Below are 16,190 nucleotides of genomic sequence, written 5' to 3'. Positions count from 1 at the left end.
CTGGGCGCCAGGTTAGCCGGCGGAAGTAAACACGAGAGAAATCTGGTGACATATTCAGAGAAATACGGTTAATAAGGACATTTTGGGATCCTCCATCGTCCAAAAATGAATCTAGAACTGCTCGGTAAGTAACAATAAACACCTTATATTTGTTTTTTTTACGTACTTGCGTCTGTATTTTACGCCGCTAACGGTACTTTGTTATGGTTAGCATTGTGAGTTAGCCTAGCATGCTAACAGCAGCCGATACAAGTCAAATAAAAAACACGTTAAATATTAAAAATAGCAACTTTTAAATGATACTATAAGTTGCATCTTAAAATTGGTTCATCATATATCGCCTTCATGTGATTTAAATGTGTATAAATATTTACAATAAAAGGTAAAAAAGACGAAGTGTCACAATTAGCTGCTGTTAGCGCAGATAAATAGTATTAAATTAAAGCTTTCAACCAGTTTTATTGGTGTTTTCATCATATATGTAGTTAAATAAGCCTCCAAAGTGATGTATAGCAATGTTATTAGGGCCACATGGAGATAAAAACTACACATCTGATTCATTGATGGAGGGTAACGTCTATGTTAAAGTAAATCATGCATGGAAATCTTCATTCAATGGAGAAAAAGCAGCATAATTACCTTTCTTAACATGAAGAATAAATGTTTCTTATGTCTAAAATATGCTTTAAAGTCTTTTCGAGTTTCCATGCTAATCTAGTCCATGTTTGACAAGTTCAAATATAGTTTTTCTTTAATTAAATCCTGGTTTGTAATGGTCTAGTAGGAGGAAAAGCAGTGCAATTGTACTTATTTATGTTTTCAGAGGTAGTTAATATCTAAATCTGGCTTTTGAACTGTTGCTGTAGTTTATCTGATAATCTAGTCCAGGTTTGACAAGTGTAATTACTGTGGTTTTGGAGCTGGATCTGGTCTGGAGCAGTGAAAACATTAATAAACGGGGGAAAAGCAACATAATTACCTTTCTTAACATGAAGAATGAAGGTTTGTTATGTCTAAAATATGCTTTAAAGTAGTATAAAGTATTTTTTGGGGTTTCATGTTAATCTAGACCAGTTTTGACAAGTTCAAATATACAGTTTTTAACTTAATCCTGGTTTATGAAGGTCTAGTTGGAGGAAAAGGAGTGCACTTGTACTTACTTTATTTTATTTTTTACTATATTTTTTACTACTATTGTTTTTTAATACTTTTGTACTTAATATTTATTGTCCTTTATTCTTTTTTTATTGATGCTCTTCAATTTGTATTGTCCACTTTGCTGCTGCAATAATGCACATTTCCCCAATGTTGGACTATTAAAAGCATATCTTATCTTATTTATGTTTTCAGAAGTAGTTAATATTTAAATCTGGCTTTTAGACTGTTGCTGTAGTTTATCTGATAATCTAGTCCAGGTTTGAGGAGTCTAATCACTGTGGTTCTGGAGCTACACCTGGTCTGATATTAGTTTATTCAGTTTTTGTAAGTACAATTGACCCAAGGCAGGTTTATCTGTATAGCACACTTGACAACAAGGCAGTTCAAAGTGCAATCAGGACAAAATGTAAAAGAAAAAAAGTATGATATGAAAAGTAAAAAATTAAATATATGATTCAATAAAAGGCAGCAGCAAACAGAAAAGTATTCAGCCTTCATTTAAAAGAATTGGAAGTTTATTATATTATATGGGATTTAAACAGATCCAGAGTCTCATTGTTAGTCTAGGTTTTAAAAGTGTGAGTACGATGATGTTTGGTTTTTCTGTTTGATGTGATCGTAGGGAGTGAAATGAGTCATATTGCCTCCTTTTCAGTTTTCACAAATAAAAGTCGTACAGGTTTCACAAATCTGAATCTTGAGTTCTGAGTGATCTCAATAGTTCCCGTCCTGACAAATCTATGTACACTAGTTACTGAGCTACACCTGGATTCTGTTTATTGACTTTCATTTTCTTCTAAAGCTCAAATACTCTGTGCTGCTGTCCTGCAAAGATGATCTATACTGACTGTGTTAAGGAGAATTAAGTAATGAACAGTGGACGGTTGTGTTGTGTGTCTGAACCAGCTGGTTCTACACTTCATGTGTGAGTGTTACTTTGGTTTCTCATCAAGTCTCTTTTTTATTTCTCTCCTAGAATCGTTCGGGCAGAACTACCCAGAGGTAAGCCACCAGCTGGTAATTAACAAATGAGTTCGATAAAAGTCTCATTTAATATTTTTTCTCCAATCATCCCACACACACACACACACACACACACACACACACACACACACACACACACACACACACACACACACACACACACACACACAGAGTTTCAACTTTTGATTCAGGCAACAGTGATATATGAAGCACCACCCCACAGATCCTTAAAAGTCTTAAAATGTTTGGAATTGAAGGTGTTAAGGTATTAAATTTGATTTTAATATAATTATAATTGTTCAGTTTATGTTATTGATCATTATTATCATTATTTTCTGATTAATTTTACATAAACCTTCACATCAACTTATTGATTAAAGTTAAAACATAATCAGCAGTCGAACTATAATGAAACTAATCATTAGTTTTAGTCCTATATACATAACTTCAAACTGAGCTCCATTTCAACCCACTACATCATTACATCATTGTTATTATACTATGTATCAGCATTGGTATTCATTTCTATTTAAAGATGTTTTTAAAAGATCTTAAAAGTCATTAAATTTGTTCTTTAAAAAATGTGCAGCTACTCTTTGAGACAGACTCTAACTGTGGTTTTATTTTGTGTGTGTGTTAGGAGGCCGATGGCACTCTGGATTGTATCAGCATGGCCCTGACCTGCACCTTCAACCGCTGGGGCACCCTGCTGGCTGTTGGCTGCAACGATGGCCGAATCGTCATCTGGGACTTCCTCACACGGGGCATCGCAAAAATCATCAGCGCACATATCCACCCAGTCTGCTCTTTATGGTGAGAAACATCATCACACAGCGTGTCGTCATAACTGTGAGGGGAATATCTCGTCTTCTAACTGTAGACGTTGTCGGTCTTTTACCAATTTAGACTTTGACCACACTAAGTTATCTTGTTATTTTAAGACTCATCTTTATTTGAAAAAGATGTGCATGTGTTGTAAGGTCATTTCCAAAAAATTCCGCAGTGAAACAAATAGTTATTTTTTTTTATTGGATTGGGCAACTATACAAACATATAACTTTTCAACATATTAGTCATTCCTTATAGAAATTAAATCACTGAAACACTGTATTGTTTATCCATTGTACTATTGCACTATGTAGTCACATTCATGTTTATTTATTTATTTATTTATTTAATAATCTTTGTAAAAATTATACTAACTTCCACATCAGTGTTAGCTGATTTATAGTGTTTGATGTACTGTTGATGTTGTATTTATGTGTGTCTTGTAAGGTGTCCTTTAGTGCTTTGAAAGACGCCTTTAAATAAAATGCATCATCATTATTATTATTATTATTATAAATTTGATTTGCTTAATTTGCTTGACCCCTAATTTCTATACAATCGCAATCATTTGTCACAGAAATGTTATTATCTTCCCCCACCCGATTATATACACAGACAAACGAACGACAGAATACCATTAACAGTATTTGTGTGTGTGTGTGTGTCCAGTTGGAGTCGAGACGGCCACAAGCTGGTGAGCGCCTCCACAGACAACATCGTCTCGCAGTGGGACGTCCTTACTGGAGACTGTGACCAGAGGTTTCGCTTCCCTTCACCCATCCTGAAACTGCAGTGCCATCCCAGAGACATGTGAGTGACCCGACAGCATCAGATGTGCTCTGAGGTTTTGGTGGTGACAGCAGTGACGTCCCAAAGAAAAGTTGATATCCTTTGTGATTTTGTACCAATAAGAAATGATGTTTGTATTTTTAGGGACAAAGTGCTGGTGTGTCCCATGAAGTCGGCCCCGGTCCTGTTGACTCTGTCAGATTCCAAACACGTTGTCCTTCCTGTGGACGATGATTCAGACCTGAACGTGGTGGCGGCTTTTGACAGGCGGGGCGAGTACATCTACACTGGAAACGCCAAAGGAAAGGTCAGCCTCTCTCTCTGCACTTAAAACAGAGCATCTGTCATTCACGTCACTGCGTTTAAAGACACCACAAGTCAGAGTGGGTTTGATTGAGAGAGAAAAAGATGAGTGTTTAAAGTTCTGTGAGTAGAACATTTGTCACTTTGGTGCCCTCTGTGGGAGAGTCTGAAGACACAGCAGCATGCAAATACTCCTCCACATAGACTGCAGTGATTTTCACCTGAATAGTACCACTTTTTATTTTATAAAGAAAGGTTATGACTTCAGAGAAATTTGAAAATTCTGCACATAAGAAATAAGGATGATAGTGTGTGTTAATGTGGCTTTTTTTTAGTCTTTATTGCAGGTAAGTAAGGCAAGGCAGCTTTATTTATATAGTGCACTTCATATTTTTTTTATTAAAAGAACATACAGTGCAAATGAAAGATTAAAATGTAAAGTGCTTTAAAAGAGATCAATCATAAGCACATGAAAAGAGGAGCGTTTTTAAGATAAACAGCTAAAAGCACATGATGTTACTGGGTTAGATTCATTAAATGTTAATATATTTATTACAATATTTGGACACAAAAACAAAAAGACTGGAAAAAAACTTCAGTTCTTCATCAAGTAAAAAAGGAGCTTTGGAGTTGAGTGAGACTTTCCTGAGTAAAAAGTCATTTTTTTTAACATAAAAAATAACAAATGAGTCAAAAAAAGCTAAAAACTACATCATTATTTTAAAGTGTTCCTCCACTAACATTTTACACCAAAATCTGTTATTTTTTTCAGTTTTATGAATGAAATGCAGTGTTTCTTTTGAATGTTTTCCATCATATCTTTATCTTGTTGCAGATTCTGGTGCTGAACACAAACACTCAGGAGCTGGTGGCTTCCTTCAGAGTGACCACCGGCACCAGCAACACCACCGCCATCAAATCCATCGAATTTGCACGCAAGGGCAGGTGAGAGACAACGGGGAAGTTGGTCTGAATCTACACCTGGACCGACAAACACAATCAGAACACTAGAATCTAATCCATCCTAAAACTGCAGCCTTTTTTCTGTATAATTGTTGATTGTAGAGCAGATCCATCACAGTGTTTAGCATCCACAGACACATGCTCGCACACTTGGGCATACAGTTTATTTGGAATACAAGGATTACCAAAACCCTTGAAGAAAGCAAAGAAACTCATTTTAAAAGCCTTGATTTAGAAAGCAGCTCTTCTCACCATTCTCGCCTTCTCACCATTTCTCACTAATTCTACTCTTGTGTCCACCTGTCCTGTCCTTTTTCTGTGCAGTTGCTTCCTCATAAACACAGCAGACCGGATCATCAGAGTGTATGACGGCAGGGAGATCCTGACCTGTGGCAGAGACGGTGAGCCGGAGCCTTTGCAGAAACTACAGGACCTGGTCAACAGGTACGTCAACACAGGACGCTGTCAAGTCATGTCTGCAAAAAGTTAGTTGTGTGCACATCCTTTTCATATGTTCAGGTCAACTGCTGTATTAACAGATTTAAAGAAGGAACAATTAGAGTGTCCACATATTGGATTAAAGCTCCTAAAACTTCATTGATCTGAGTGTTTATTTGGTAAATCAGAGCAGCATCCAGACACTTTATACTTGGGGTGTCAAGATTTACTGACACATTATGTAAAGTTGGAACAGTCATTCTTAATGTTGGGTTGTGGACCTTGTTTCTAGATGTATATCAAATAGTCTGAGAGGAAGTAATCTCTACATTTTTACTCTTTTAATTTCCTGAGTCTGATATCTGGGGTCAGTGTTGGTTTCTAAAGCTGCGACAGAAAGAGGAGCATTGTAGTTATGGTGCCGTGATATTACAGACGCAACAAATATTTTATCCCCCACATGCAAAACTTTTAGGAGTATTTTGCGTAATCTTTGGCTGTTGTTTTGGTAAACAAATGCAATGTTTTTGTAACTAATATCCTCTTGCAGATAGAGAGTCAGGAAGTTGGAAACGCTTCTGTGACTTTTATTTTTCCTCCCAGAGTCTATAAAGTAGCTTTTGTTCTTTTCCACAATGTTGTGAAACCAAGTGGCTGGTTTTAGGAGTGCGATTTAAGATGGTTCAGTTTTAGTAACTTTAAATGGGGTTAATGGGAACTTATTTTGAGTAGTGCACAGCCTTAGGGTAAGAGCTGCCTGTGATGATGATGAGGAGTGATTTTATTTGACTTTTATTTGGCTCATAAAAGTGTTTTTGAGTAGGATTACTTTATGTGGGAGACTGTAGTGATACTGTAGTGAACATTCTTTTATTTTAACCATTTTAGTGGAAAAAACTGCTTGAAGAAGAAATAAAGGACTGCTTTATTTCTTAACATAAAGTTGCAGAAATATGCTAAATTTGCATTAATTCTCTCTGGAGGGGCTGAACATTTTGTAGATGTGACATACATGTTTAAACAGCACCCAAATCATGATGTGATGATGAAAGAGAGGATTGAGGAACATTTTGTAGTGCTGAATATTTCCCTTCCTGTGATTCCCCTCTTGTAATGTCTTCCATCTGTGTTTTTCCCGTGTTTAGGACTCCGTGGAAGCGCTGCTGTTTCTCCGGAGACGGCGAGTACATTGTGGCCGGTTCAGCCAGGCAGCACGCCCTTTACATCTGGGAGAAGAGCATCGGAAACCTGGTGAAGATCCTGCATGGAACCAGAGGAGAGCTGCTGCTGGATGTCGCTGTAAGGATGTCAAAAATTAAAACTGTTGCTCTTTGTAAACGCTGTGTAGAGATTTAAACGTTCACCCAACACCTCTGTGGATGTGTTTTCGGTGATATTGATGTTGTTTACGATGAGACAATTTACACATTTCACTTTTTACATGTGTCCAGTGGCATCCTGTTCGTCCAATTATTGCCTCCATCTCCAGTGGAGTGGTGTCCATCTGGGCTCAGAATCAAGTGGTAAGTACATAATGAATGTTAGATGTACGTTAATGAACAGGTGGATTATTTCAGTGTTAATTCTCCCATGTTTCTAATACTCAGCTTCAAAGTTTGACCCTGTATCATCTTTAAAAATATGAGAATTCAGCCTGAAACTCTCAGCTGAGGTGATGTAAGATGTTGTTATGTCGGGTCAGTGGGTGAATTATTGGTTTGTTTGCAGGAAAACTGGAGCGCTTTTGCTCCAGACTTCAAAGAACTGGATGAGAATGTGGAGTATGAGGAGAGGGAGTCTGAGTTTGATATTGAGGACGAAGACAAGAGTGAACCTGAGCAGACAGGTAGGTCACACACACACACACACACACACACACACACACACACACACACACACACACACACACACACACACACACACACACACACACACACACACACATATACAGTACACGTGTATTTAGGTCACTTTTGGGAACATTACATAAAAGTCAAATTCCTTTCTTGGAGACTTAAACTAACCCTAACATTAACTACTGACTTAAAAATCTGCTTTTTGGGGGAGTGGGGACAAGTAAGGACACAGCTTTTGTGTCCCAATTGGACATGCCATTCCCAGTTAACTGGTCTTTTATAAATGTTTCCCCACAACACACACACACACACACACACACACACACACACACACACACACACACACACACACACACACACACACACACACACACACACACACACACACACTAGTTTGACTGACAGGGTGTTTTTCTGCTTCATTGGTGCAGTCTTGGCTTAGGTTGTAAAGCTCTGCTGGAGTTGGTTATATTGTAGAAATCCTTTTTTCAGCTTAAAAAATATACTAAATTGGGATGATGTAATTTAAAGGAAAGTCTTCATTGCATAACATGGCTCCTTAGCTGAAGATTGAAGTGTAAGGAGTGTTTATTTGTATACCAGAGTTATTTCCCCTCAAGATCCACCTACATACATACAGGATCTCCACTTACTTAGACACAGCTGCACTATTGTGCAAAACAAACCTGTTTTCCTCTGTCAGAATTTGATTTATTGAAAGTCCTGCAGCAAAATACTTGATATACTTGGTCTGTTGTTTTCCTAAAAACTAAATAAACTGGATTGTGGGTATGTGGTGGAGGCGCAGTGGGAAAGTGACGACTTTAAGAACACGCAGGTCGGTAATCAGGCTTTTCAAGAGTGCTGTTGATGGGCGTTACTCACCGCTGGATAACAAATAAAATAGATTGTGGATGGTGATGAAACATGCCAGTAAGATAAAGTATTAAAATATTAAATCTCTAGATAAATAATATTCTTTCTTGATGTTACGGTTATTTTTACAGTAGCAAGTCAGAGTGTGACTGATAGTTGTTGTTTCTTGTCAGTCCAAAATAGCAAGATACGTTAATCTCTTCTGTACTCCGCCCCTGAATTATTTGTATGATTGGGGCGGTTGTCATCACAGCAGTCATCCTTCTTTTGTTCTGAACCTTTCTCATAACCTCCGTTTCACACACATTTGCATTAACGTTCATGAGTCAAATGTGAGCCAGCTGCGGACTGAAGATTGATGCAACACCTGCTCTGCGCTAGTTGTACTGGTTCCACTGGTTCTGTCTCACACTCCGAATTGTGCATGTTGCTGCAGGTGCAGACGCCGCGGAGGACGAAGAGGTGGATGTCACCACTGTTGATCCCATCGTTGCCTTTTGTAGCAGGTGAGAAAGAATAATAAGAGAAGAGTTTACCACACCAGTACAAACAGTCTTCCCTCTCTAATCTGACATGTTTATTTTAGATTAATCTTGCACCACGCCCGTTTTACTCTTACATATCATGATGGAAAACTGTTTCGGTCGTGCTTCCTTCAGATATTTCACCTCATGATACTGAGAAAGTCCGATCCTTTATCATTTCTGTGTTAGTAACTGCAGCTGTTCTTTAATTGACTTCTAAAAAACACCAAACAGCTCACTCACATTACTCCAATCGTAGCTTTAATTCAACCACACCCAGTTTGTTTTAGGTAGGATTTTTTCCCCTCCAATATTTTTAATCAACCACCACCTGTTGCACATTTCATGGCAAAGCCTCGGGGCAATTGGTTAAACGGTTAAAAGAACATTTTTAATTATCCTTCAAACGTCTGTAAACTCAAATCTAAATGGAGAAAAAAAAGAGATTATTATTGGCATGGCCTGTAAACTCTTGCACCTAAAATCTTGTTTATGTAATCAGTTCAGTTCAGTTCAGAGCTTTATTGTCCCTCAAGGGGGGAAGTTGATTTGCAGTGACAGTTCCAAAGAATACTAACACAACATTAATGAATAAATAAACAGTGTCATAGAGCATCATCGCAGCATACAGAACTTGATGAGAAACAATCACGATCAGAGTAAAAGGAGAAGTATAAAAGGAGTGAGACCTGTCATCTATTAAAGGATCACAGACATTAATTATATGTATAATAGTAGCCTGTCTGTTCATCCTCCATCAATGAGGCACAAACCATTTTCAAGAGTTAAATTAAGACTATTTAATTACAATACATTTTAATGTGAATGAGCTTCTTCGGCTACTGAGAATCTTCTTTGCGCCTGTGTCCTGCAGTGATGAGGAGCTGGAGGACTATAAAGCCCTGCTGTACCTGCCCATCGCTCCAGAGGTGGAGGACCCAGAGGAAAACCCCTTCGGCCCTCCGCCGGACGCAGCGGTTCCGGCCACCACTCCAGAGGACGCACTGACCGGCGGCGATAAGAAGCAGCGGCAGCCTTCGTCTGAAGGCCCGGCCAAGAAAAAGGCCCGCACTACCACCATTGAGCTGCAGGGGGTGCCCAGTGACGGTAATATACCCAAAAGATGAAATATGTGTCTCAGACTTTATTTTCCTAAACTACTACTTATAAGAGATTTATTTATATTATCTGCTGCTGTTGATCGTATTTTAAGAAGCTTCCCTGTTTTGCTCCTGCTCTAAAAGCTTAACTTTGACTCAGAGTCTGTCCTTTCTCTCTCCTCAGAGGTGCACCCCCTACTGGGCGTGAAGGGGGATGGCAAGTCCAAGAAGAAGACAGCAGGCCGCCCCAAAGGCTCCAAAGGTAAAGACAAAGACTTCCCCTTCAGGCCCAAGCCCTACAGGGGCGAACGGCCCTCCTTCCCCGTGGAAGCCCTGGGCAGCTCTGGCCTGGGAGGAGGAGGAGGAGGAGGAGGGATGAAGGGCAGGGCAGAGGGGGGCCTGGCCACAGGTAAGCATGCTGCATCCCCTGATGCTGAGTCTGGGAGCTCTGCTAGTCCTGCTGCCCTGCTAGTCTGACTGACACCAGCCCGGCCTGTCTCCAAAGCAACCCAACCCCCCTCCCCTGTACTGCTTCCACCCAACACCCCCACCCCACCCCCCCACTTCCCCTCCCCTCCAACCACACAACTCACTGACAGAGACCCGTCTGCTGTAAAGCCACAGTCTGGAGGACAGAATCTGCAGTACTTCGTTAAACTAAACTTAGTCCAGTCTAGCTGAGTCTCTCCTTTTCAGACACACTGGAGCTCACGTTAAATGTAACATCACCCACTTTGTTCATATTTCTCATAAATTTACACGAGTATTAAATCTTAATTGCTATAAATTCTTCTTATTTTTCTCCATTAAAGTTGCGTCCTCTCCTGAACAGTTTTAAATAACCTCCAGCTTAGTTCACTTAGTTTCAAACTGGTGAGAACATCGACACTAACACCACATGAAAAGGTGTCAGTCTGCGTCCAGTGAACTCTGTTACAAAGCAGAGAAACCACAAAATTATGACTTCAAATATAAATTAACTCACTGAATTTTTTAACCGATAACGGTAACCTGTCATTTATTAATTTAATCACAGGTCTGCTTGTAGTTATTTATGACTCATATTAATAGTTTTATGTTGCTATAGTTTAGATTTTATCGAGTCTGATTCAAATCTTTTGGTTATTATTAAATACTTGTTCTCGTTCTTGTCATCATGTAAAAATAAAGTAATAGATAATATAATTATTCTCTTACAATCTACATGACAGATTTTTTCAATTTATTATTTAAGGAGGACGCCGTCCACCAGCTGTTCTGATACATGATGACAGTGTTGAATAACGGGAACTGAGAGCCGGTATATTTTGGAAATTCATGCTTAAAACGCCTCCTCCTCCTTCTCTCTGAAAAAATAAATACTCTGAAGTTGAAGCCTGTGTGTATGTGTGTAGCGAACACACCCGAGCTGGAGTTGCTAAACCTTGAAATTACATAACTGCAGTGAAACCGGATCAACTTTCAAAGGCAAACATTTCTCCCCGTTACTTTTCATACTTAAGTGGCAGCTTACAGTTCAGCTCTTTGGCTTAGTTTTCTTTTTTTTTTCTCCTAGTTTTGGATATGTGAACAAAGTGGAGTGAAATATCTGTAAACTGAAGCTCTGCTGACAGTCTAACAAATGTTTGAGACATTCAGCCTTTACACTAATTCATCACAGAGCTGTGCAGGGTTGTTACAACTAAACTAAACGTCCAACAGCGATAAGAAACCATCAGCTGATGTGATGATCCATTCTGCATAGTTAGCAGTGTGGTTTTTCCACCTCAATTATAGTCAACTTCAAGAGAAATGTATCTACTAAAATAATCCAACATAATCTGAACAAATTACACAGTTTAAACGTCATGTTATGATTAATGAACTTGTCTGGGCAGAAACAAGCTGTCTTACTGTTCAGTCTTGTCTCGTACTGTTGTCGCTCTCAGACTGTGGCTTTATGACTATAACTCTGCTAACGTCAGCTTCACTCCGACTAATTCGCCATCATTTGATTTTGGGTGAAGTTGGACTGTGGTTGGCAGATGGATGTTGAAGTGGCTAACGTTGAGATGGTGCAGCTTGTTTCCCTGCGGGCTAGCTGGCTAGTCTACGTCTACTTCCTGCTTGGCCTTTGACCCTCCTGCTCCCACTCCCACCTCGCTCCTTGGGCTTGTCATGTGACATGAGTGTGTGTCTGCGGCAGCTGCTCAGGTCCTGTCTTTTTCTGTTTCTGTCTGTCTGAGAGATGTGATGTGACGGTGAGTGTTTATGTCGTCAGTGTTATCGTCTGATCTCGTCTTTGAACGTCATGAAGAAAACACATCGATGTAATGTTTATCTAACAGCTACATGATGCTGCAGGTGTGACCCCTTAAATTCAGGACTAGCTGCTTTGTCAAGTCCAAAAATGAATTAGCCATTTTGAAAGTTCATATATTATAATAAATAAAACTACAACGAACGAACTCAGATCATCCTCAGCATCAAATGATCAAATACAGGTGAATTAATCATATAATCATATAAAGGATTAAACATTTATTAGGCTAATATTAGTTCTCTGGAAATCTCAAGATGGTGAGAAATAAACAAGATAAAAATAAAATAAACAGTACCAGTCAAAGGTTTGGACCTTCCTGTTCTCTTGAATGAGAAAGTGTGTCCAGACTTTTGTTGGGACTGTACGTTTGATGGAATTTTAGGAAATGTGCTTTCTTTCTGAGAGTGAAATGAGAAGCTGTAATTGATTGAAGTCAATCTAATACACAAACAGAAATGTAAAAGGAAAAGTTTGTGATTTTGTGGGGAGATGCATGCTGGAACTACTTCTTCACTAACTACATCATATCCATCCGCCTCGTGTTATTGTGCAGCGTCTCCGGCTGTAACTCGGGTTGTCCGGATAGTCTGTGAGCACTGGGTTTAGTTTTAATCTCTGTTCAGAGACATGAGAAAGCTGCACACAGCTGTTTGTCAAACTGTTATTTTACATTTCTGTTTGTGTACGTATTAAACAAACAGGATATGTTTTAATCAGTGAGTCTTACTTGTGTTGGTAAGTGTGTTTTTAACTGTGGACTGAGCCAGGCTAACTGTTTCCCTCTGCTTCTAGTCTTAATGCTAAGCTAGGCTAACCCCATCCTGACTCCAGCTCTCTCATGTCAAGAGAATATTTTCTCAAATGTTAAAGTGTTCCTTTAATATGTTTTAATGTAACATTTTCCTGCAGCACTATTAATTATTAGATTTAATTATCAAAACTTGTCTGTTTATAGCTGCAGGCAACCAGTTATAATACTACTTTTGGACCTTGTTCTTTCTAATAGCTGATAAAAACTGAAGATTTTTGTCAACAAAAAATATTCAGGAAAGTATTGTTGTTGTTTTGGAATTGACACTAAGCTGCAGGGGTATTTATTTCTATTCTAATTATTTTATAAGTATATTTGATTATAAATTCATGATCAACAGTCAACAAATATCTGCAAAATGAATAACATCCTCTTCAGACTCAGCTGCACTTTATGTTTCGTGCTAATAAGCAGGATTTAACTTTCTAACATGCTCAACTAAGACAATGAACATGGAAAACATTACCTGCATCAGCATGTTCGTATTATCACTGTGAGTATGTAAGCATGCTGACGTTAGCATTAAAACTACGGTCCAAAAGTCTGAGACCACTTCCCCCTTTCAAGTGGTCTCAGACTTTTGGACCCTGCTGTCAGTCGAACCACCAGCTGCTGAGTCAAAGTGCAGCCTGAAGGTGCGTTTAGGCTGAAAAACATTATTTAAAATTTTTTTTTTTTGTGTGGCTTCATTTGTGAATTTTGACTGCGGAATAAAAAAATAAAATAAAATAAAAACTTTGTGCTCGCACACGTTCCACATTGAAAGACTTCCAGCAGCTTGAAACATCTGCAAAATCTGTTTAGCTTTATTAACAGTATAATAAAGCTTATAACTTATAAAAGCTTAACAGTGATTGAAAAAAACATCACACAAGCAAATCAAATTAATTAGTGAACAAAAACAGTATTCATGCTCAATCAATCAATCAATCAATCAATCAGACTTTATTTGTAGAGCACTTTTCATACATATTGCAAGTGCTTAACACAGTAAAAAAAGGGTTAACAGAAAAAAAACCCAAACAAAACAAAAAATAAATAATGACTCAATAAAAACAGGAACTGAACCGCTATCATAACTCCCATGAGAGTTCAATGAGGAAACACCAGAGACGGGATAAAGATGTAAAAATTCACAATACCCAGATAAAATAAAAGATAATAAAAGATTGATAAAATATAATGGATGAGTTATTAAATAAATAAAAGTGGGTAAAACCTGAGATGTGACGTCAGAGGAGTATTAAAAGGAAAACAAAGATAAAGAAGAAAAGAAAATAGTAAAACAACTGAAGAGGAAATAGTTGAAGTGAAACCAGACAAAATAGATAAATGAAATCAAACTTTTTTTATGTAGCACCTTTTCTTAAAGGTTAATGTAGTTGAAAGTGCTTCACAGCTGATAAGACAGAACAAGTGACAACATAAAGAAAAGGAATAAATTACAAAGAATAAAAAAGGAGAAAACAGGTAGGTTATTAAGAGGAATACAATCTAGAGAAGAGAAAGTGTTTATTTATGGTAGTGATGGATTTAATGTTGCAGAAATTAATCATTAAACCTTTCTTTTTTTTTACCAAGAGCGCAGGAAACTCCGTCCTTCCTCAAATGGTTTTCACTCGTTAGTTATTATTAGCAGCTCGTCTCTGAGAGTTTTACAGTAGTTAAATTGTAAGAAGAAGATGGTGTGAGTGTTGTCTTTTATTCTGACAGCGTGTGTGTGTTCCTCTGCAGGGAGTCTGGTGTCACAGTCGTACAAACAGCACGACATCGGAGGGATGGACTGATCGCAGCTGACGAGCGCCGACAGGCTCAAAAACAAAGAGACACACAGAGCTCGGTGTCGTGTACAGACTGAGTGAGCGGCCTGTTTGGTTCGGTTGGGTTTCGGTGTTGCAGACTGTTTTCTTCTCCCCCAATGAAAAATACCTGAGCAGCAAAGCGTCACGGGGGAAAGCTTCCTACGCCCGGATCACTGACAGGAGGCGACGACGAGAGCGTGAAGCCGCCAGAGTCGTCACAGTAGATCACTCGTCCTCTTTAGGATTCATCATGTATAGAACGCCCCGTGTCCTGATAGTGTTTGTGTCGTCTTTCTTGTTGTTTTTATACGTATTAAAACATTTTTTTGATTTATAAGTAACGAGCTGTCGAGTGTTTCTGTGTTCACGTCTGAACTCTGACAGATAACTAACAGATGTTTGATCCATGAGACAGATTTATCCGAACTTTCTAATCAGATCCATAGGGCTGCAAATAATGATTATTTTCAATCTTTTCCTTTAAGTTTAATTTATTTGAACATGTTGATGAAATAACTAAATAAATTAAAAATGTGTTTGTTTTCAGAAAATAATAATCCCTAAAAATTCAAAATAAAGGCAACAAACTATAACACAATAGAAATGACAGAAATGTTTTGGTTAAACAATATTAATAACCGTTCAATGATTGAAAAGGATGTAGGATGAAGCAAGGACCTTTTCTAGTCCTACCCCAGCCCCCTTTTTAAAACTAATGATTTTCATTATAAATTGACCTATTGATTAATTTTATTGGTTAATTGATAAGTTGTTTGGTCTATAAAATGTCAGAAAATGTTGTTCATTGTTTGTCAAAGCCTGAGTTGATGCTTGTTTTGACCACAAACAGAAGAGCACCAGTCTACTGTCATAAAAGACTAAAAAACCAAAAAATATGAAACATTCGAGAAGCTTTAATCAGACAATTTGGACATTTATCTCTTAACCCTCACATACTGTTCATATTCTGACTCATAATTAGTCTAGACACTAATTCACATCATAAATTCCCCCATCGGTCATTCATAAATGTTTGATTAGTTCTTCTGTTTCATGGGAAAAAAAGACATTTACAATCACTATTTTATGGTCCAGGAGAGCATTTAATAGAATATGATGAATACAACAATGTGTTTTAATGCTGATTTTTGAATTTTTTTTAAATAAACAAAGGTCAAATTTTGTACATTTGCATATATAAAAATGTGTATCAGCTGCACAACAATAAATAAATGATGCATTTTATTTCTGTTTTTGTATATTGTGGGTCACATTAGGAAAAGTCTGGCTAAAACAAATGTGTATAGGGTGTTTTTACATCTCTCAAGTGTTAAAAAAAGGGTCCAATTTGACCTTTAACGGTATCAAGGGCTTAAAAAATGACCCAAAATGATTAATCAACCATCACCATAGCTGTTGATTAATTTAATTGTTGCCAACTAATCAATGAATTGAC

At 37.9% G+C, this 16,190-nt stretch overlaps 1 protein-coding gene across 3 annotated transcripts; it reads left to right on the top strand.

Moving 5' to 3' along the window:
• rbbp5 (retinoblastoma binding protein 5) lies at window positions 1-15,959 on the top strand. Of its 3 annotated transcripts, none has more exons than XM_062416545.1 (14): window positions 1-124; window positions 2,135-2,160; window positions 2,783-2,955; window positions 3,640-3,780; window positions 3,904-4,066; window positions 4,898-5,007; window positions 5,350-5,469; window positions 6,609-6,762; window positions 6,915-6,986; window positions 7,192-7,309; window positions 8,632-8,701; window positions 9,594-9,826; window positions 10,004-10,081; window positions 14,667-15,959. In XM_062416545.1, exons 1-14 carry the CDS (start codon window positions 106-108, stop codon window positions 14,717-14,719), a joined length of 1,530 nt encoding a protein of 509 aa, XP_062272529.1. In that variant the 5' UTR covers window positions 1-105; the 3' UTR covers window positions 14,720-15,959. The 3 variants fall into 3 exon arrangements, with proteins under 3 accessions (XP_062272529.1, XP_062272528.1, XP_062272527.1); XM_062416544.1 differs by having other exon boundaries at window positions 10,004-10,228; XM_062416543.1 differs by lacking the exon at window positions 14,667-15,959 and having other exon boundaries at window positions 10,004-10,750.
• The last annotated feature ends 231 nt before the right edge of the window (window positions 15,960-16,190 follow it).

The sequence above is a fragment of the Scomber scombrus genome, chromosome 3, assembly GCF_963691925.1.
Source record: "Scomber scombrus chromosome 3, fScoSco1.1, whole genome shotgun sequence".
NCBI lineage: Eukaryota > Metazoa > Chordata > Actinopteri > Scombriformes > Scombridae > Scomber > Scomber scombrus.
The sequence above is the reverse complement of the archived record's forward strand: the minus strand, read 5'-3'. Positions and strand labels throughout refer to the sequence as shown.